The sequence below is a fragment of the Dryas octopetala genome, chromosome 3 (assembly GCF_963921425.1).
Source record: "Dryas octopetala chromosome 3, drDryOcto1.1, whole genome shotgun sequence".
In the NCBI taxonomy this organism is placed as follows: domain Eukaryota; kingdom Viridiplantae; phylum Streptophyta; class Magnoliopsida; order Rosales; family Rosaceae; genus Dryas; species Dryas octopetala.
The window spans coordinates 11305898-11330498 of NC_141368.1; the positions used below are offsets into that span (position 1 = coordinate 11305898).

General features: G+C 33.1%; 1 protein-coding gene across 1 annotated transcript; it reads right to left on the reverse strand.

Annotated features, from left to right (window-relative positions):
• Positions 1-13242: 13242 nt before the first annotated feature.
• Positions 13243-17390, reverse strand: UNE10 (basic helix-loop-helix (bHLH) DNA-binding superfamily protein). The gene is made up of 6 exons (XM_086236561.1): positions 17068-17390; positions 16270-16951; positions 16047-16151; positions 15594-15659; positions 14360-14722; positions 13243-13633 (listed from the first exon to the last, which is right to left on the reverse strand). Exons 1-6 carry the CDS (start codon positions 17172-17174, stop codon positions 13550-13552), a joined length of 1407 nt encoding a protein of 468 aa, XP_086092687.1. The 5' UTR covers positions 17175-17390; the 3' UTR covers positions 13243-13549.
• Positions 17391-24601: the final 7211 nt, after the last annotated feature.

Consider the following 24601-nt stretch of genomic DNA (forward strand, 5'->3'; position numbering starts at 1 on the left):
AGCTTTTTAGCGTAGTATTTTCAGCATACAAAATCAAAAGGGTTTTAAATAGGAAAACAACAAAAACAAAGCTCTGGTTTTTGGTTTCATGGTAAACATTAGCCAACATGTCATTTGTCAAAGTCTAATTCCACGCATGCTCATCGAATAGTCGCATCAGATGCCTTTTTAGACTTGTTTGGAAAAGCCATAAAGTGACAACAACTGATCAATCATATTGCTAATTTAATGCCAAAACTTTCATGTGGACTTGATGCAATGACGCATTCACACATCATTCACTTCATGCCATTTCTCGCTTTAAATTAAGAAAGTTGAGATAACAGGTTTGTTCAACTTCTTTAAATCAGTCGTATACTATGTTCACCTCTTATTTAAAATATTATTATGTATTTAAAAAATTAACTATAAGTTAATCAATTGTATTTAATTATTTCTGATGTTATAATAATGAGAGAGAAAAATAATTTGACAAATCTTTTCTACTTTTATCCTTATTTTTTATTGCTCAACTTTTTTCCACTTTTTTAGTACCTATTAATTTCTCTCTTCTATTTTATTTAATTATTTCTAAAATTTTTTGCTTCTTTTGTTTTTTTCCTCTTCTCCAGTATGCCTCTAGTACCCAAAAATCACATCCATTTAATAATTTTTGCTTCTTTTTTATTTTTTGGCTCTTTTCCAGTACGCCTCCAATACCCAAAAAACCACATCCATTTTTTTGGGTCTTCTCTTGTATACACCTTTATCTATTTTTTTAATTAATTAAAAAAATATTCCAACAACACATTTTTTTTTGCCTAAGAATTCTTCGCTCTTGTCTTATACATGACCTTTTCAGATCAAACAAATTCTTAAGTCAATCTAAGGTGTTGCAGCATTTAAAGAGAAAAGAATAGTTGCAACGACATAATTTTTTTCTTTTTGAACTCATGTAACTTTTTTATTGGATTTTCTACGTATGCAAATGAGTTATTTTAGATTTTTGTTTGGCCAACATTTTAGATTAAACTTTGCAAATGAGTTTTTTGTTCGAATTGCAAATGTGTTGTTGGAATATTTTATTTTTTAATTAATAAAAAAATAGATAAAGGTGTATACAGGAAAAGACCCAAAAAAATGGATGTGGTTTTTTGGGTATTGGAGACGTACTGGAGAAGAGCAAAAAAAAAAAAAAGAAGCAAAAATTATTAAATGGATGTGGTTTTTGGGTATTGGAGGCGTACTGGAGAAGAGGAAAAAAAAAACAAAAGAAGCAAAAATTATTAGAAATAATTAAATAAAAGAAAAAAGAGAAATTAATGGGTAATAAAAAAGTGGAAAAAAGTTGATTAATAAAAGATAAGGGTAAAAGTAGAAAAGAGTTGTCAAATTATTTTTCTCTCTCATCATTATAACATCAGAAATAATTAAATACAATAGATTAACTCATGGTTAATTTTTCAAACACACGGCATCATTTTTAGATGGGAGGTGAGCATACACCTGAGTTAAAGGAGGTGAGCAAAACTGCTCTCGAAAGTTGAGACTTCAGATCATTTGGCAAAGTTCTTTTTTTTTTTTTTCGGTCAGAATATTATTGGCAAAAGATTAGAGAAGGACAAGAAAGAAAGCAAAATCAGTAAATTGATCCACACCCCAAAGAGTAGTGGTGTCACTAGGCCGGGGAATATTTGTTTGTAATTTAGGCTTAGCCTCATTTGTAACCAAAAACAAAGAATGATGAGTCCATTGGTGTCATGTTTGGGTTGTGCTATTTGTAACAATAAATACAAGGACTTAATTATTGATTTACCACTCAAAACTGTAACTCATTCTTATATTGTCACTTGAAAGATTTTTTATTCTAGATTACCACCTGTAACTTACATTCGTGTCCTATTTTATCTTGTTCAGTCAAAAACTCTGTTAAAAATGCTGACATGGTCGTTAATGCTGACGTGGCATGCTAGATGTGCGCTACGTGTCACATATTTTCTTTTATTTTTAGATTTTTTTCTTTTCCTATTTTTATAAACTTTGAAAATTAATTAAAAATAACTCCGAACTCAGAAAATTCCTACAAACTCATCTTGACTACCACTAATTTATTATAGGGTTAAATTACCAATTTGCCCTCTAAAAATTTCCAAAAAAATTGGAAAGTCTAAATTTATTTCTAAAAAATTAAAATAAATTTTCCTCTATTAAATAAATTCTAGAATTTTCGTAAACTCTTGGACAAATTCTCAAAAATATTTTGGAAATTGCCAAAAGCCTGTTTTAGAGAATTATTTTGAGACTTTATAGAAATTCTAGAATTTCTCTAGAATTTATTTTATAGAGGGAAATTTATTTTCCTCTAAGACCGAGAGGTCTTTTGGGTAGCAAATGTTCATAAGAAAGGTATTGTTAGTTTTTAAATGACTAACGGTGCAGACCTCGTATTTTTTGAAGTTCAGGAGATTATCCTATGAATTTCCAAAGAATCTAGAGTATTTTAATTTTCTAGAAATAAATTTGGACTTCACAAATTTTCTTGAAATTTTTAGAGAGAAAATTGGTATTTTGACCCCATAGTAAATTAGTACTAGTCAAGACGAGTCCGTAGGAATTTTCTGTGTATTTTTCTGAGTTCGGAGCTATTTTTAATTAATTTTCAAAGTATATAAAAATAGAAAAATAAAAAAATCAGAAAATACAAGAACATATGTGACACGTGGTGCACATCCAGCCCGCCACGTCAGCATTAACGGCCAAGTCAGCATTTTTAACGGAATTATTGACAGAACAAGGTAAAATGGGACACGCATGTAAGTTACAAGTGGTAATCTGGGACAAAAAAACTTTCAAGTAGTAATGTGAGAATGAATTACAGTTTTTGGTGGTAAATCGATAATTAAACCTAAATACAAGTCAACTTCATTCTCTATTGTTTAATTAACCATGTTCGATACTAGTCAAATATGTTTATTAATAGTTTAATGTTCCAATTGACCTATTTATATTATGATCTAGAGATTTAAGACAATGTTTCCCTTCTTTTTTTATTAAAAAAGAAAAAAGAAAAGAAGAAGACAATGTTTCCCTTGCTACAAATGGTGGATACTTTGTCTTTCAATTTCTCTCATAACCTAGACAATACTTAGGATTTCGATCATCTTTTTGTTTTTTATTTGCTTGTTTTTACTTAACTTCTAATCGAAATTATGTATTAAATTTTTTGAAGGTGCATGTGCAAGCAAATGAATGGTGGAATATGAGAGAAACAAGTAAAACAAGTGTAGTAGATAATCAATTTACCTCAAGTATATCTTAATCCTAATTATTGTTTTATCGTTACTAATATATTTAAAAGTGTAAAACAAGTAAAATCATATGAATAATATTGTACAACCCAAAGTTTTGTTCTCAACATAATTTTCCTTCTTAATTTACATTGCATGCTCACATTGTTATACATATTATTCGTTTTTTTGAATGATGTTATGTGTCTTATCATGTATTTATGTGTCATATTAAGTTGAAACTGAAAAATAATGTAAAGTGTATTTTAGTACCTTAAGTATAGCATAATTAGTAACTTAGTACCCAATCAATTTCAAATTGTGGAATATCAATACCTCATTTTTATTTTTTTGACACTTTGTCTCTCTGTTAGCTCCTCCATAAAAAAAGGCCTTAATTTTTATATGGCGCAGACGAACCCTCTATTATGGTTTAACATGACTTCTTAAAAATAGCTATTGTGGATTACACATGAATAAATAAATAAATAAAATAAAAGCCACCCCCTTCTTCCCATGTGCAGATCCCATAAGAATATAAAAAAATTAAGAGATAATTAGGCTTAGGTCCTTTAGAAAAATAATTTTTAAATAGAGACCGGGGTATTTTAAAATTTATAAGAAAATCCTTTTAATTCATAATAATTTATAAAAAAATCATTTTAATTCACAATAAAGTCCTTTTAGTTTATAATAAAATCTTTTTAATTCATAATAAAGTCATTCTCCGATTTAAAGGGTATTTCCCTCTATTTGAAGGGTATTTCCCCTCCTAGGGTGTAGAGTGGGCTTTGTAGAGTTAAGTCCGCCCAAAATCTTGGAGTTAAAACCTAACATAAAGCCGTCAAAGAAGAAAAATAAAAGGACTTAATTAAAAACTCTAAATCACTACCGGTCTTAGTCTAAGAAAAACTCATAAAATGGACTGAACTCTAAGTCTCCCAAAAATTAATTCAATTCAAATCTATAATTCAAATTGTGTTATGGTGACATTCTAATGAAAATCATCATTTTCATACATAAATATGAAGATTTTCATTAGTAGGTGTTAAAGAGAAAGATTTCACATTAAAAATGTGAGGTTTTGCATAATGGCTTATAAGGGTTTAGGCTACTCTTCTCATTGCCAATTTGTTTTGAGATAGATGCCTAAATTTCTTTATGGTGTCAGAGGAGGTTATCCACGTGTTGTGTCAAATGGCCACACGTGCTTCCACATCACCCAATATGAATTGTCCACGTGTTAGGTTTGAGTGATGCCATATGTGCAGGGACGTGTTGAGAGAAAAATCTTACATTAAAAATGCGAGGCTTTGCAAAGTAATTTATAAAAGTTTGAGCTATTACTCTCATTGTCAATTAATTTTAAGATAAATGCCTAAATTTCTTCGATAAGAACACTATACTATATATATAGTCATATTTAATGACTCAAAATATATATCCTAACAATAGAAAAAGTGAACCTATCAAATCTAAAGAAATTCTACAAATCTAAAAGTTAAAATACATCTACATTGTATACTGTATCCACATGATAGCATTTTTCACAAATATATAACTAAAAGTTGAGAAATTATTTTGTATATCTAAAATTATATTACGTAGTGGTATATGGCATAATAATTTTTTCAATATATGACTCAAAAGTCGACGGGAATTCTTAGGAGCCAAAAAAAAAAAAGCTAAAGACCCAGATTTTCAGTGTAAAGTATGTGGTGATTTCATAGTCCAAGCGTTTTCTTTCTTCTCCAATCCATTACCACTTATTCCATCAATTCTTATCTCCTATCATTTCATAGAAGGTCACAATTGGCCTGCCATCACATTCACATCAAAAGCCCGATGTATAATATACACCTAATAATATTGTCTGTTGGCGTCACAAAAGTGCTACTCTCTCATCAATTAAACAAAATTTGACACTCAATTATCATACCTCGGAATTCCAACCTTAGAAATAGGGCACGCCCTGCCTCTACATTATATTATTATCAACCTTATATTTGTTGGTACCGGCAAAAAAAAAAAACCCTTATACTTGTCGGTAGATTTATGTGAAAATTAGAGTATTTGATTTAAAATATATATAGTTGTTGAACCTAATACGTGTTGTCCACTTTGATATTATATAAAAATTAGAACGTTAAGCCTAAAAGTAATTGAAAATGGCCGGATAGAGAAGGGCGTAACATTATATCAATGTAATATTATTTTCCAACTGTGGGATAAATCTTTATGCATAGAAAGCTTGCTAGCTAGCTTAAATCCTGGATCTTGGAGTTGGAGATAGGCTTCGTCTTAAATACCATAAAAATTTTGAAGAATTGAACAACATGAATATTAAATTAAGTACTTCGAAGCTGGCATGATTTAATTGCACAAACAAAGCTGTCCAAAGTCATTCAATGTACAGTGTGATGATAATATGACTGGAACCCTTTTGACAAATATAGAAGCCTCAGAAGGTGACCTCTTGACATATATATCAGTTGACAAATAATTAAGTACCCAATCATCTAAATGTTCATCTTTAAGTAAACATTGCATGTTAGATATGTTGGCCATCAGTTGCTCACCGTCAAGAGGACATATCAGATCGTTGGATTTTAGTTTGGGTACCATCCAACGGCAACCAAACTAGGTGTTTAAACTTTTAAGCGGTCAAGTGATCGAGTTTGACAGAACAATGGGAAACCGAGGCCTAATTAATATTAAAGGCAAAATACAATTAGCAACTTCTAAATAAAATGTTTGCACTCTTACGTTGTGTAAATGTGATAGAGAGAGAAAGTGGCTTACGTTGGATATATAAGAGTGAATTCGATGAAATTATTATAATAACATTTTAAATTGTAAATCTATTATTACTGTTTCAATTCTTGAGAATATTCTTAATATTTTTTTTATAGAATGTTTGATAAAATATATTACTTTACTAGAAGGGTATTTTTTTTTTTTTCTTTTTTAGGTTTTATTTTTTATTTTTTAGTATTCAATGCATGAATGTCATTTAAGGTGGTATGAAATTATGGTATAAAAATGTGGTAAATGTAGCATTACTGAATATAATATTATAGAATGATAAGTAACTCATTCAAATGATTGAAAATCTTTCATTGCATATTGATTTAAATGTCAGTCCAAAAATAATAATTTTTTATAGGAACAAATTTTCAAACATGACACCTAGTTTGGGGTCAATTTTAGTTTATGACATTAATTTGAGTTTGTGCTAGTTTATGACACATGTTTAGGATTTGTATTAATGTGGGATAATCCGTCAACTCAGTTAAAATATCCGTTACAATGAGGGATAATTTGAACATTTTATATTTTAAAAAGAAAAAAACTATAAAAAAAAAAATTTTTACCACAAAAGATCAAGACATTTTTTTTTAAGGAAAAAAATCATTAAAACGTTTAAAACTAAAAAAAGTCAACATTTCAAAAAGATTAAAACTAAAAACTCACAAAAACATAAAATTACATAACAACAAAAAAACAAAAAATGCAAAAAAAAATTACCCAAAGCCAAATCTGGCTGGGCTTGTTGCTGGAAGGGGATCGAGGTGGGGAGGAAGGAGGGAAAGAGGAGAGTGGGTTTTGGATGGGATTTGTGGGTTCTGAGTGTTTGAGCATAGATGATTTGAAGTTAAATCCAACATCAAAACCATGAGTAAGTGGTGGGCTGGAGCTATCGACACTACCAAGGAAATAATCACAACAACTCCATAATTTTACTCAAAAAATTTATGCATACTCATTTTTTAGTGATCGATACGTGCCTTTTGTGTTTATTTCCAAGCTAACATTTTAATTAAGGATGAATATATAATTTTGCAAAAAAAATCATAAGAAGAAGAAGCAGCTCGAAGTCCTTAAAGCGTAGGACTAGGCTGGGCCTATTGCTGGGAGGGGATTGGGTGGGGAAGAAGGGGGAAAAGAGAAGATTGGGTTTTGGGTTCTAGGTTTCTGGTGGCTTTATTGGTTCTGGGTTTTGGGGGTTTTGGGTTATGGGTTTCAGTGGTGCTGGTGGCAGAGGGTGAGTAGAGAGGGGATTGGGGTGAGGAGGAACAGGGGAAGAGAGGAGAGTGGGTTTTGGGTTATGGGTTTCGGGTTTCGGGTGGGTTTATGGGTTCTGGGTTTCAGGGGTTTTAGGTTATGGGTTTCAGTAGTGCTGGTGGCAGAGGTTGAGTGGAGAGAGGAGGGGAAAGTGAGTGAGGCAAAGAAAGAAAGTGAGAGGGTGGGTTTCGGTGGGAAGCAGGGGAAGGGTTGGCAACGAGGAGGAGATGGGAAGGGGGCACCTGCTGGAGAGAAAGGGAGGGAGAAGAGAAGGAAAGAAAAAGGGGCTCGGGGTGGGGGGAATAAGAAGAAGAAGAAGAAAAAGAAAAAGAAGGGAAAAGGTAAAGGTGGGGGAAGAAGAAGAAAAAAAAGAAAAAAAAAGGAGGGGGTGTGTGTATGGGGATAGGGATGGGGATGGGAGAGAGAGAGATGGTGAGTTCTGGGTTGGGTGGAAATGAGATTGAGAGATATGAGAGATGGAGAAAGGTGGATGAGAGTTTTCACAAATCATAAAATTAGTTTTAAATATTTTAATTTATTTTTAGTATTAATGGTTTTAGTTTTTTAGTGGTAACCTTTTTGTTTTTTTTTTGTTTTTTCTATTTTTAAAATATAAAATGTCCAAATTATCCCTCATTTTAACGAAGATTTTAACTGAGTTGACGAACTGTCCCACATTAATACAAATCTCAAATATGTGTCCTAAACTAGCACAAACTCAAACTGGTGTCCTAAACTAAAATTGTGCCCAAACTAGGTGTCCTGTTTGAAAATTTTTCCCTTCTTTATATGGGTCCTTATACCATAAAATTGTTGTAATACGGTACAGAGGTGCTTAGTGTTTTGGATTCATACCATTGTGTGTAGTATACAAAAATTAATTGGTACTTCAAACACTTTAATTTGAATATATGTGGCTGTGAAGAATCATGTACGTTTTATATGTGTGCACAAATTAAGGATCCAAATTCTCAATATGTATGTTTTTTCTCTACTTGTTTTTATTTAAATTTAAATTTCAATCATGTATTTATCAATTTTTTAGTGCAAATGAATTTACATAAACCCTTAAATAAGATATTACACAATTAAAATTGCAACTAGTTTAAATAAGACAACCAAATAATTCAAATGCCAAATAAATAGTCTATTTTTAGGGATACATATATATACAGAAATTCTCTTTGCAGGACGTATGTTCTTTAATTAAAGAACTGACACATATGTTTTATGACTTTTTTCTCACCATTTGATCTTAAACTTGACATGATTTAATTATTTAGGATATAAATCATAAATCGAGACTTATTCTTTGGTTTTAACTCTCATGATTTTGAGTTATCGTTCCTCTGTTAGAATTTAGGTTTTAATATAATCTCGAACAATAATTTTATACCCTAAATTATAGAACTCTATACCCTAACATATTGAACCCTGTAGAAAATAGCCTAAAAACGACAAAATGTCATAGAGATACCCATATCCGTTCTTCAGTTAAAGAACAGACGTCCTACAGAGAAAATTTGTGCACATATATATATGTACAAGAATGCTCTAAAACTAACTGGTTAGTAAGTTAATACAAACCTAACCACTATGTTGGGCCTACCGCATAATGTAACTCAAAATCTAGACCGTCTATTTTTTAGGCCCTACTTCAAAGATCATCCCTGTAAAAAATTTCCAAAATTGAAAGTCATTTAGTCATTTGATTATAACAACAACAACTATTTATATGTTTTTATCAAAAACACTGATCGTCTATTTATTTTATCTCAATTAGATGACTAAATGATTTTCGATTTAGTTGATTTTTTGCAATGATGATTTTTGAAGTATGACCTAAATAATTGACGGTTCGGAATATGAGATTAGTTATGTGATGGTTCCAAAAACATAGTTAACTTTGTATAACTTGTTAATCAGTTAGTTTTAGAGCACTCTTCTATATATATATTCATCAATTTATTTTGAGCGACCTTAATTTTTCGTGTATTTATTTGAAGTTATTAGAATTTTTCTCTAATTTATTTTGTGAAAAATAGAATTTTCCCTCTTAAGTTTCGGGAAATTACACAATTTATCGAGGCCAAATAGTAAAAGTGGGACAAAGGATAGAAATTACTTGTCAATACAAATCCCACAAAAGTAAGTATGTGTGGCTCGGAGTTCGGGAGAATATGTCATGGCTTTTTAAGTTGGACAAAGTTTTTAAATTATTTTTATTTTTTTGGAATTAATTTTGAGGAATTAGAATTTGTAAAAAAAAAAAAAAAATTGGAAGTCAAATAATTGTTTTGAGGTCATATATAAATAGTACTCAGTGAGACAAGTCAGTAAAATTTTTTAGAAAATTTTCTAGTACCAAGATATTTTTAGTGAATTTATAAAGTCGGAATAATATGGGAAATTAAATAAATTAGAAAATAAAATAGTGTGGTGACGTGGACTGATAACTTGACACTTAGCGTATCACGGTTGGACAAAGGCGTTGATGAAGCGTTGACTAGATGCTGACGAAACGACGCGTGGCGTCCTAACGAAAGTGAGAGCACCTAGATTTCGTACGTTACGTCAGACATGCACGGTCACACTTGTTTTAATCGTTATAGTTGAAGCTTATTAAACAAGATTTAATTTGGACCGTTGATCCAAAATGCGTAAGGGATGCCACTTAGCCCAAAACGGCGTCGTTTGAAGTGACCAGCCCACCAAATCCTTTGACCCCCTCCTCTACCCATTTTGATCACCTATTTGACTCGCCCCTTTTATTTGTTTACACACTCAGTCAGATCCGCGTGTTGGCCTTGTGGGTACCACACGACTCAGTTCAGATTTTTGGCTTTATTTTGCATTTTCTAATCCCTTTTCAAGCCATTATAGAGCCTTTTAATCCTTCACTTAATCTTAATCATCCATTCTCAACCTCTTTGCTTATAAATAGAGGCCCTCACCCCTCATTTTCACTTGCATATTCTCTTTGAGTTTTGAGAGCCTCTCTCTTTACTCCCTCTCTCTCTAGAATTTTTCTTCCTTGAGCCATACCAAAAAGATGGGAGTTCTTAGTTGAAAATTTTTATTTTTTCCCTGGAGCAAGCTCCTATTTTTAAAGAAGCTCCTAGCTTAATTTTTGGTTGGGTTGTCTTAAGGTGTCCATTAAGGTTTTTGTACCTAGAACATAATGACCAAATATCAGGCTAACTATAAGGAGGTTCTGCAAAATTTTCAACATGATGTGAGTAAGGTTTTCCGGTAAGATTCCTTAGAACCCTAAGCTTGGTCAAGTTATTTAATTAGATTGTTAAAATTTTAATTAGGCTTTAATCTTTTGTTAGCTCTTATTGGTTGAGTTAATGGTTGGGGATTAAGTTAAGAAGGACTACAACCAAGTAATTTTCCCCACCTCTCTTATTTAATAATTTTAGACTTATTAATTTAATTAATCATGCTTAATTAATTAAGTTATATTTAATTATTAATTAATCATGTTTAAATATTTTAATTAATTTGAAAAATATAATTATTTTAAGTTGGATTAATTAATTATCCATAAAAAAATTTGGATAATTGAATTGCTACAATCTGAGGCATGAAATTGGATTTATTTTGTCAATCAATCAACTTAATTATATAGTGAGAACATATCAATAAAATATATGAACAACATGATGTCTAAAGTCAGTTCGTAACCATGTAAGCGTTGGACACTTGACAAAAGCTCCCCTAGTCTCTCATGCATTAACCTGGAAATGTTGTAGGAACATAATTAATCAACCTCCTTGACTTAAGTTAAAATTTGGACTTAAGTAGAAACCCATATGTACTAGAAACGTACAAAGACTTGGTCTATTTAGGCTAGTTTTTAGAATTGTTTTGGGATATATGAGCAAAAGGAAATGTCATGCCGAAACTTGCTGAAACTTGCCGAAATAGACTTTGACTAAAGTCATCACTATTGTCGGACTTAGGAACACTAGCCACAGAAGGAAAGTCACACTGACGTGGCTAAGAGAAAGTTGGATTTAGTTGGACGAGGGGACACATGCAAGAGCATTGGACTCAAGGTAAGGGGAATCTCACAGCCTGTTTAGAGATCCATTTTTGTGTGCGTATTAACTATTGTTGCATGCCAAAAGTTACATTGTTTTTGGATGAGCATGCATGTGTGGTTTTTATGGCAATTCTATTACAATTTTTGGATGACCTAAGAAGGGGCCGTTATGTTTGAGAATGACATTGGGTTTTGGTCTCCTAAACCTTTGGAGGGGTAGTATTTTAATGGATACTCTTGCTACATTAATACTAGACATTCGTTTCGATGAGAGTAGTTGGCCCAGTCTGATTTTGGCCATCATATATGATTCTCAAGCACTCCCATTTGAATAAATCTTTGTGAAAGATGTGTGAGTATAATAACTATTTTCGTTCTTAAATATTATAGCCTAAGATTTTGATTGTGCATTGTGATTTAAGGGTTTTCCAAAATGGATCTTAACATTTGCGAAAATGTCAAACTTGGATAGGGTTCCTTGAGGGCCAGGAAGCTATGAACGTATGCTTACCCCCTATTTTTTCTTGTTTCTTGTTGTTGGGCTTATTCATAAGAACAAGGCATGGTAAAAAAACGAATTTGGATGGAGGCCACTCGAATTAGCATTATAGGACTTCTCAACTTCCTGCTTTATTATAGTGATTCTCATTCACCTGTTTCCTAAGTTGGTTCCTGTTTTAGTGATTCTTATTCTATGTTCTAGAGTTGGCCCTCACTTATTTACTTAGCTTTCTCTGTTTTTGAAATACTGTTTGTATGGTTTTGAAATCCTTTATTCGACTCTTTTGTATTTTGAGTCTTGTATTTGTTCTTCAAGGTTAGCCTAAACGTACTACTGTAACCTTGAGGTTGATCTTTTATGAAAAATTTTAAATTGACTATCTTTTTTCTGTTGTGTATTCAAATACTTGGCTTTTTATCACAAATGGTCCATTAATTTTAACCAAAATATCAATTTAATTGGTCTTTAAAGTGCATTTTCACTCATGTGTGGTCTATCATAGTTACCATCATACATTAATGTTGCCCTTTTGTTCAATTTTATTTGAATTGCCATAAAAATTGGTCACATATATGTGTGCACAAAACCTTTTTTAATGTTGAGACTCCAATCGGTGATGGTTATTTTTTCTTTTGTCTTTTTTAATTATTTTTGTATTATTTTAAGGGTAAACTTGGAATTAAAGAGTGACAAAAAATTTATTGGGTCTTTTTTGTGGTTATGGGACGTGTAAAGACCATTTTTCCTTGAAAAAGGATCACATTCATTGCACATGACAATTTTCTACGGAATACAACGAAAAGACAATATTGATATGTAGTAGTATAAATGAAGGACTACATGAAAATGCATTTTAACGACCAAATTAAAATTTGGGTGAAAATTGAGGGACAATTTATAATAAAAAGTCTAAATACTTTGATCCAACCATTTTACTAAACCAATGACTTAATCTATTTTGGAAGTATTCAGCATTTTTAACACACCCGAGATACATGTTGAGAGTAATGTGAAACAATGTCTCACATCGGAAAACTAGAGCTTAGTATATGTGCTTATAAGTCTTGGGCCTCTCCACCCATTGCCAATTGGTTTTGGGTTGGATGCTCTAATTCTATCATGGTATCAAAACTTGGTTATCCGCGTGTAAGGCCCAACGGTCACACGTACTCTCACGGTACCCAATACAATTTGTTCACGTGTAAGGCTCAAAATCTCGCCACACATGCGGGGGTGTGTTGAGAGTAATGTAGAGCAATGTTTTACATCGGAAAACTAGAGCTTATAAGTCTTGGGCCTCTTCACTCATTACTAATTGGTTTTGAGTTGGATGCTCTAATTCTATCAATACAAAGATTAAAATCTTAAATAATATCAAGGTAGGTGTCGCTATATATGGCATACACAAAGTTCGAGCTGCTACATAAACTGATAAACACGTCATTGAATCAAGAAATCCAACAATATTGAGAACCTGTAAATTAATTTCATTCGTTTTGAACCAACAAAAAAAACTATAAATTAATATAATTCCTTGAGTAAAAAATATATTCAATATTCCCACAAAAAAAAAAAAAAAAAAAAACCAATCATATACACTATAGCTAGCCAGCAACATAGTCCGATCCATATCTATGGATATCGAGCATGAATATTAAAGTTTAATTAGCTCTTGGAACTAGATGCTGGTGGTTGATGAAATTGCTGATACATAGCAGCCATCATGCTGTAAGCATCCATGGTGATAGGCTGCAAAAAAGTTTGTACTACATTAATTAATATTGCATGTGCAAATCAATCAGATCATTCTCCAAATCCAAGTCAGTTAGATATGTTTAAAAATAGAAAATGAAAATGAAAATGAAAAAAAAAAATTTATATATATATATGTATGTGTATATATGAAGCTCAGTGAGAAAAGGAAAAGAAAAATTAAGAAGTGTTATTATCACCTGAATATAAAAAGGGTTTTTTTCATATTTAGTACCTAAACTTTGACCATTGTCTTAATGTGGTACCTAAACTTTTATTTGTCCCAATTAAGTACCTAAACTTTTATTTTATATCTAATAGGTACCAAAATGAATTTATGTTAAAATTGTCAATAAAAGTTAGGGGCAATATAGTCACTTCAAAAAATTTATATTTTAATTATAATTTTTTATTTTTTTTGTTTGTTGTGTGTTTTTTTTTTAATAATTTTAAACATATAAAGAAAATAATTAAAATATACTTTGACTATATTGTCCCTAACTTTTGTTGATAATTTTAATAGAAATTCATTTTGGTACCTATTAGACACAAAATAAAAGTTCAAGTACTTAATTGGGACAAATAAAAGTTTAAGTACCACATTAAGACAATGGTCAAAGTTTAGGTATTAAATATGAAATATAATTGATAATTAAGAAAGAATATATTACTATATATATGTACATATGCATACACACTCCAATTAATTATACAAAAACCTACCTGTGATTGGCATGCAAGGAATGCGGACAAGGGGTCGGGCATTGCTGCCGCTGAAGGAGCTTGTAACCTGTTGCCGGTGCCGGAGCCATCCCACGAAGCCATGGGCATGAACGCGGATGGGTGAAGAATCGGAGGGGTTCCAGTGATGTTGGGGAGGCCAATAGTGTTCATGTCCATCCCCATTCCCATTCCCATTCCAATACCCATACCCATATTTCTTGGGGCCATCATAGACATTTGAAGTTGTTGCAAGGCCATGGGCAACATCATGGCTGGCATGTTCATTCTACTCATCATTTGGACTTGAGCTTGCAGTTGTTTCAAATATTCAATCACTTCATCCAGCATTGAAGCCTTATCAGTCTGCACCAATTGTAAAGCAAAGGATATATCACAAAATTAATGGTCACATGCAATCTCGATATATATATATATATGCTAGTACTTTATGTACTTGAGAAACATTCACATAGGTTTTATCATAAGTTCTTTATTTTTGCAACTTTTTTTTTTTTTTGTTACAAAGTACGTTACACCTATGTACACATGGTAGATTAATATTAGAAGTTACTAACTTACTACTTATTTGGGACAAACACAAAGGCATTAGGCCCGGCCTACCAGTTTAGAAAGATTTATGTGGGAGCAGGTAGCTGTCCCCCATAGTGAACAACCTCCTGTCGAATTGTACCTTGGTTTTGCAAAATGTATGTGTGGACTAGGATCATTGAATTCACCAAAAATACCCACAACCATTTAATGTAAATATAGTTTTGGACCACAATATTTAAGGATATTTGGCAGCCATGCATATATGTCTGCTTAGAAATCAAACTGCATGTTTAAACCAATGTATACCCTGAAGTGGCAAATATTTTGTCAATAGCTAGCTAGCCAATATGCCTATCGATCATAGCTCCCTACGAATGAGTACAAAAGGTGAAATATGAACTCATAATTGGTATCTTTCTATGAGATACAACACACATGAATAGATAATAGTCGAACTCTTATTCCTATTGTGAGATTAGAAATTATTCGATAATTAGTATTTATTATAACATTAATTTATGAGTGTGTATCAAATATAACAAATAATACTGTTACCCCATTAATATTATTCGAAATTTCTTTAATTTGGTACCTTTAACATTATTCTATAAAAATATATATATTATTTCATAAAAATAAAACCATAGAAATAGCACAAAACCCAATAGTGGAACATTCATACCTTACTGGAATTTGGGACCAGTTTCTGCAGCGTCTTCATCCTTTGGTTGATCTTATCTCTCCTCTTCTGAATGAAAAACGAAAAAGTAAGAGAATCGATTATTAGAAAAAGTATTGCTATAATTACGAAACATGCCCCCACCTCCCCAATATTAACTTGAATCCGAATTATATTCGAAGTCAAATATATATTTCTATCCTTGGACTGTTTTACTGTTATCCATCATCACCTACTCAGAGACTGGGATCCACTGGGTTTCCCCGATCCAATCATATGTTTACAAGGTTATCTATTTCTTTTCTATATATATATATATATATATATTCTTTTTGGAAGAGATTTCTTTTCTATATATTCTCTTCCATCTCAAAATCATCCTAATCATTGATTGACTAAAACAAATTAAATATGTTTAATTATTTAATTCATTCACAGTTTAATAAAATAACATACGCGTTCAGATTGGTTATGTACAGCAGCAGCCCTACTCCTTTTAGTAGAAATTGAGGATTTTCCGGTACTTCTCTTCTTTCTGTCCTCTTCATCACCTCCATTCCTCTTCAGGAAATAAAATAAAATTAACAAATGAATTAATATAACGAGCAAATTATAATTAATATGCATGGCATTAATTTACAGAGAAATTAAATTAATTAATGAGGGAGTTAATTATTGCCTGTGGTGTACTGTGACAAACGGAGTCATGGTCGCTTGTCTTCGTGTCAAGCGTGACATGGTAGCTGTCGATCCCAAACGTGGCAGTACCGCTCACGCTCGGGGACCTGCTGCTGGTCCACTCCGGCGTGGCGGGGACACGTGCCATGCTCGTCTGCTTTTTGGGGAAGAGGATGTCCTCGTTCTGAGTGGCAGCAGCAGCGACGCTGGTACCTTTACCAGCGCCGCCGCTGTAGGACCCTACTCGAGTGGCCTGCTCCACTCGAGTGCTGAAGACTTTTGATACCGGCACAGATAGGGAGTCTATGATCGGAGTGCTGCTAGGGTCGTCGTTTTGGTTCCTGCAAGGGACCAAAGCGTCCATGGCCACGGTGGTGGAAGGGGCTGCAGCGGGAGCAACAGCGGCGGGGGTTGCGCGGTGGTTATCGAACCAGGTCACTAGTTGGTGATGATCCACGGCGGCGGTGGCGGCGGATTGGTTAACTATGGACTCAAGTGTGCCACACGCGCGTGGGATATTGAGCGGCAGCTTGTCGACCCATGTGGTGGTGGCGGTGGTGTACTTGGAAGGCGGTGAGGAAGCGGTTGAAAATGGCTTGACAGGTGGCAAGCGCGGTGGACCTAAGCCGTGCATGGCTAGTTGGCCGTTTTCCCATGTCAGCTCTGCCACTTCATAGTCCAACCTGTACAACTTACATATATATATTTAACTTAATCTTTATTAAGTTTGATTAAATAATATGAGAGTGAGAGAGAGAGAGAGAGAGAGAGAGAGAGAGAGAGAGAGAGAAGGGTATACATGGGGACATCAGGTGCAGTGGAATTGGAGTGGGAGCGGGGAGAGAGCCTAGGAAAAGGTGGAGTAGTAGTGTCATCGATATCCCAGTTGGGAACACACTGGTTCATTCTTTTGATTTTTGAGAGAGAAATGACTGCAATTGTTTTGAACTTGTTATTGTTGATGATTTGTATGTGTTTTGTATTCCTGTAAATCTAAGACAGGGCGGGTGGCTCCAAGCTATGAGTGTTTCAGATTGAGAAAAGAGATGAGAATGAGAGATATGAAAGATAGGGCCTGGGGCCGCCTAATTATAGCGTGGAAAGGAAATGTCTGATGGACTACTTTATTGTGCAGATACTAAAATAATAAATTGGAGGCGGACTTTCAAAAGGAAGAAGTTAGATCAAGTGCTCTTCTTGTCTTTTCTTTTTTTAATTATAACCGTGCATTACTATAAATAAAAGGATAACGTAACTTTCCCATTCAAAACGTGTTATAAATTCATTCATTCGCATTCAAAATGTATTATAAATTCATTCTATCATTTACTCTGTACTATTAGATAATAATTACATAACTAAAATAAAAAATGAAGCACAAAAAAACAAGCAGATCGAGAATTTGGATCCTACAAGAAATAGTAATATGAGATAATGTATGTTGTACTATTTTCATACAGAAATTTTTATTGAGGAGTTTCTTAACCTTATTTAAGGGATATTGTGGAGTTTACGTTGCATTGTAGGAGTGTCTATTTTTTAAGTATCAATTCAAAGATATTTTAAAACATCTAACTAATTATTAGAGGTGCAACTCAGGCGAGTTGAAAGGTCAATCCAAGTTCAACCCATGCTTTATTTTTTGGTTTCAGGTTCGGGCTCAGGTTTGGGTTTAGGCGGGTTGTAAATAAGTGAACCTAACACAACCCAATCTCAATTCGGGTTGGGTTCAGGTTGCCCAATTTTCTTAGTTAGACTTAACCCGCAAAATTAAAGAACAGGTTGGTTTTAACTTTGTGAAAAAAAATATATATATTGATAAAAGTATAATACAATTACCTCAATTAATCAAGCATTATAGTTCAAACCTTCAAATATCAACTGGGTTAAAATAAAACAAAGTAATACCTTCAAGACCTCAACATATATAAAGAGAAAATAATAATAACATCACAACCATATATATTGCTATCAAACACCACAGTTTAGGTTTTATTCTACACAAAAATGTATAAAAATATATAAAATAGAATACATATTTTGAGCTCCTTTAAAATCTCTAGTTCCTCTTCAATAACAATATATAAACTAAATATTATATTACAAATTTAAACTAAAATGTAATCTAATATATAAATTATATTATAAAACTAATACAAATCGAGTTCGGAATTTGGGCTCAGGTTCAGGCTAGGGCGGGCATGATCTCTACTTAAGCCCAACCCAAAAAATTCGGGTTGAGATCAGGTTTGGGTTAGGGCGGGTTTTGACTTTTTCAAACTCTCCCACATGGGTTCAAACATCAGGTTCGGTTCGGGGGGCTCAGGTTGACCCGACCCAAGGTTCACCTCTACTGATTATGATCAAGTTAATAGACAAATATAGTATTAAACATTTCTAAAACACTAAAAATATCACCAGTTAATTAATAATTTCCTCTATATACTCATTGATGCGAGTTTTGTACATAGTTAGATCTCAAGTTCAAGCAAAAATAAAATATATAAGCAGGTTCATGGAAGAGGGATCAACTATTATTTAGTATTTAAAAGAAAGCTGCTAATTCCCTTGTCAGTCCTATTCTTCTAAGAGACAAATTTTGAAAAACTATATATAAGAACTTATTATACTCAGTGGTTTGATCAAATACAGCAAGTTAATGAGTTATCTATGTAGGAGATTACACATTTAATCCAAAGGTGATTATCCAATGTCCTAACAGTTGCTCAAAATTTGTTCCTCAAAAGAACATTTTTGTATATGTTGTTTGATGTAGAAATTGGAGCATCCTACTCCAAACCAATTGGTGTGGAGAGTCCCAATACTCAAGGCGCTTTACTTCCAATGTGAAATATTACTCTCAACATATTCTCTCACGTATAGAGCCATTCAAGCCAAACACGTTGATAACTTTTGGGTGACATAGGTGGGATCACGTGTGGTCGTTGAGCCTAACACGTGTGTTGCCTATTCTGATACTATAAAGAAATGTGAGCTTCCAACCTAAAACCAATTGAAATAAGTAGAGAGGCTCAATACTTTAGATTTTGTTATGTAAGCTATGCTTTATTTCTTAATGTGAGATTTTATATTTCACACTAGAGGTGTCAAATGGGTCGAGCCAGGCTGGCCCGTTTAAGTTGGACCCATCATGCTTTTGTGTTGTGCTCGTGCCGACCTATATAGCTAAGACCTAGGCCTAGCACAGCCGGCCATAACTCGCGACCCATTCGTGCTTGTGCTGTGTTTTTGTTGTTCCTTAAACGAGCGGGCCCATGGGCTTTTTTGTTTCTTTTTATTTAGGGTACAATAGAAAACTAATATTATGATATTTTTTCTTTATTATAATTAAATATTGACATTGTTTAATTTGCTTGAAAAATTGAATTTCCTTGTTGAAAAGTTTTTTAAAAACTAAAAAAACAATGCTAAACAGTGCATAGTTTAGGCTCATTTCATGTTCGTGCTCATATTGTGTTTGGCCCATGTCATGCTAGATAGGCTAAAAATTTCAACCCGATCCGACCCATTTATTTGTGTCATACTCATATCGTCCTTATGTCAACCCGGCTCGTTTGACACTTTTATTTCACACATTATGATGATAAGGCAAAGTACTAAATAAACTTCTTAGGTGGACCACATTTACTAACCACCTTATTACTTTTTTTTTTTTAAAAGGAATATATATAAACCCCATTTATTGCACCACCTTAATTATTACGCACATCTTAAAATTGTGATGCAATTGTGATTGATTTGCATGTGATAGTTTTAGAGTCTTGCATCCACGAGAGAGTCACGTTAAAAAACAAAAGAGATAGAGAATGACAAAAAGAAATTGAAAGAGCCTTGTTTTATGAGAGATTCATGAACATGGACTAGAATATAAGAGAGAGAGAGAGAGAGAGAGAGGATTAATATCAAAGTGAAATTGTGGTGCGAAATGAAGGAACGTAGAGTTGTCAGCCAAGAAAGAATTATCAAATATATAAAGAAAAATAGAATATATGCTATTCGAATGGATAGTAGGTAGATAGTTTAGATACCTTGAGACTTCCCCACCGCCGCCGCGATTTGACCTCCTAATTTAATGTTGTGTATGTTACAATGTCGCTGTTGTACGGCTAGACAAAGCTAGCTGTGTCACTCAAAAGAGTCGAAACAATTTGGCCCTTTCAAATTCACCCACTTCAATCATTATAGCATCTATTGTATTGGATCTTTAAATCGAGTTCGGCTATCATACAAAGTTACAAACATGAGAAGAACTTACCTGCCCCCGTGTTAGGGGGACAGGTGGTGTCACAAGAGAGAGAGGAAGAGAGAAAGAAAGAAAAAGAGAGAGAGAGAGAAAAAGAAAAAGAGGAGAGAGATAGAGAGAGAGAGGGGGGGTTGGGGATAGCAGCTGGCATCCCTTAGGATGCAGGTAAGTTCTTCTCTACAAACATATTTGATAGTACAAAATTTAGACTCTAATAATGAAAACTAAATTCCTCATCATCTAAGCATTAAAAATATATTTGTATATTATAATATGTTTGTATGACAGATTTTGGTTTCTCATAAAAAACTGGGTTACGGGACAAATTCAATAGGGGAAATATATGGAGAATATTTGGGAGCTTTTTTTGATTAATCCATGAGGTTTAAACTTAAGACCTCTTTCTACAAAAGGGAGATTGAATGCCACCACAAAACTAGGAGGTTTTCTCTCCTAAAAAATAAACATTAAAAATATCATCATCTTACCCCCCACGAAAAATAATTTATAATCCACTGATGAGAGAACTAATTAGTTCTGATATTCACACAAAAATCTGTTTAAATTGATTAAGCCCATAGCAACAGATTTCCTAGGAATTAAATAACTTCTCTAAAAGCTGAAGCCCAAATCCATTTACCCAATGGCCCAACCTACAAAGACAAGCGTAACCCACGTTAATATGTAAAGAGTATGGATTTTTTTTTTTTTTTTTTTTTTCTGGTCAAAGAGTATGGATTTTGTTTGTATTCACTTCTACTGATAGTTATAAGGATTTGGTTTGTATTTCACGAGTCCGGCTAATAATAGAGGATAATTATGAGAGATTACGAGGGACAATTTTTAAAAAATTCTTAGATTAATCAAATGACATATGGCTATTTTATGTTAAGTTTTAATTTTTCTTTATGTATCTTAAGAGAATATGTGGTGAACTCGTCAATGAATGTAGTCAAAAACAAGTAGAGGAATATAATGGATTTAGGTGATTTTTTTTTTCTTTCAAAGAGTTTGTAATTTAAATGAGTTATTGAGTAATAAAATGCGTATGAATGAGGTTAAATATCTGTCATTTGATTCATCTAAGGGCTCTTATAAAACAGTCCTTCAAAATTAATTCCTCATAATAGCCATTCAGACCAAAAAAAAAGAAGAATTGTATGCATTAAACACAAAACTAAAGACCATGTAAATAGGATTACTTTGGTGCTATGACAGATATAGCTTTTGGGCTATCATTCTTTCAATCTTTAACTAGAGGCGGAAATTCTTGTTAGTAAGTTGTGTTGTTGTCAAGTTATTTCATGTTTGTGTTAAATCCTAGTCAATTCTAACATAATTTGTTTCATCAATCGTGGTGAACAACTCAATTCTAGCCTAATCCGTTTATAATTGTGTTGTCTTTGGACTAACCCATATTTCTTATGATCTAAAATTTTGAACATAGTTTCCTTTACTTTTAAACCAAAACTACCACTTATGTATCATTGATAAAACAAAAATCTATGTAACCATGATACTAACAAATTTATAAAAAAAATAAAAATAACTCTATAATTGTATAATGAGTCATACAAAACATATTAAAAAACAAGAAAAGTTAATAATTTTCTTCATATAACACTAGTTAAACGTGTTTATTGTGTCATAATCGTGTTACACTTGCTTGACACTAAGGGTGGTAATTGGTCGATAACCGACCCAATTGGAGGAAGCTGATTACCGACCCGACGGAGGACGGATGCCACACAGCAAGACCAACGTCGAATCGAAGTCAGTCGGTCACTGACTTCGCGAGTTTGATTGGATTCGATGGGCGGTGCAGTGCGAGCGGTTCAGATGTTTTGGTGGTTCAAGGGGGGTACTATGCACACCGCTTTCGACCCCGATCTTGTCAAAACGATGCGGTTGGCCAACTGAAACTGACAACTCACATATGAACACCAAACCGATCAGTGCGGCGTTGGTCGGAAGTCGGTCGAAATCAATAGATCAACACAAAATGCTAGCCCTACTTGACACTAACCCGACCTATTTATTATTCGTGTTTAGCGTATCGGGTTATATTTGTGTTCGTGTCTATAAATAGTTAATTCAAACCCGCTAACTACACATCGTGTTTGAATCATATTATCATGTAGTGTCAAAAATTGTCACCTCTAACCTTACCTTAATTAAGAATTATGCTCTGGATTGTTAATTTAAATGAGCCTGATAAGTGTAATTGATGTATGTTGTATCTAAAATCGTTTGCATCTAATCTAATGATTGAGATGTTATTGTGGGACCAAGATTGGTTTACTCTCGCCATGTGTATAAGCAACGGTTGAAAAAACTATAATGCCCTCTAGGTCCATATGGATCATTTCAGGCCTGTACCCGTACTAGCCTCATTCAAACTTGTCAAGCCCAATACGGTTTATTGTGATAATCCTAAAAGCCCACCATATTAAGAAGGCTCAAATTCAACGCCTAGTTCTAGTTTAGGGTAGGAGTACGTAAAACTTCCATATAACAATACATCTATTGTCTTATCTTTTTCATGTGAATATGTGATTAGTGAAAGAGGCACATAATGAGTGAAATAGGCACATAAAATGTAAACATCGTGATAGAATTTTTTTTTTTTTTTTTCCCAATGACAAACCTCTCATCAATTGAACATAAAATTAATTCTGAAAGAAATATGGGTCTCCCAAATAAAGGACTCTCCATAATTTTTCTTTTATACATAATTATATTAAGCAAACTCCAAATCATCGATACATTACAGGCAAGATAGGCTACAATCAATAACTAACAACGACTCATCACATTTAGCACATAACGTACCAAAACATGCATCAAAGGCATGCAACAATTTCAAGTCTAAAGTCCACTTCTTAAGTTGAAACTAACTTGATGTTTATGTTGAAAGATTCTCAACTGGTACCACATCAATGCTTTTCACCCTTAAGGAGCCCGTGATTTACTAGTGTTACAGGTTACATTCGTAATTCTAATTGGTGAGTTTTTTGCTTGACTTCTTAAATTAAGTCCACATCATATATATTGTCATTTATCAATTATCACTCCCTTATTTTTTACTTTTCCTACACCCAAAAGTTATTGTCTGCCCAGATCAAAGAAAAAAAAAAGTCATTGACTGCATTGTAGGACTATTATTATAGCCTAAAGAGTAGAGTGTTTGACAAATTTTTGGAAAGGTTCTATTTATTTTTTAAGAAGGGAAGGCTCTTGGAAGGACTACTACCAAAACTACTTTTATTTTTGGTCGATAGACATTGTTTTATCAATCTTGGAGTCTATACTCCTCTTGGGACAAAAATAAAATGGAAGATTGCTCTAAATATGATAATTTCGTTTTTTAAGTTATATTCTTCCTAATGAGGATGATATTACACTTCTAAATTGGTCGGGGGTTTTTATCTTATAAATGAAATTCCTTATTTTTGTGCTGATATATAATCATCTCATTATTTTTGGTAGTAACTATATTAATTTGAATTTAATTATAATAATTTTGTAACAGACTTTTAATTTAAGTGACATAATACTAATCTCTTTTTACGGTTACATAACTTACATCTACACTGATGATAAAATTCGATTCTTGCACTTACTTAATAATGTCATCCATTCACTTTGACAGCATGTCAATCCATAAAGAAAAAAAGGGTAATTGTGGTGTACTTTCCATTATGGTAGCCTGGTAGGGGTGTTGAATTGTACTTTCCAAAGGGAGCCAAACTTGGTTAGCGGTTACAACTTAAATCTTAAATGAGACAAAATTTAGAGCTTTTAAGCAAAATGATACTCTCGAACTTATCATCCCCTGAAACATAGGGCCACAGGGCCTCATTTGATAATCATTTCCACCCTATCAACAACAAAAATCAACAATCCTCCGCAAACCACTCCACACACTCACACCTCTACCCCCAAATGGCATCACTCCACGTCATCAAAGTTACAACCCAACATAATGTGATAAGTCAAACTCATGCTCAACCGTGGATTGCGCCGCACTGGATAACAGAATCATCCTCTCTCTCTCTCTCTTATATAT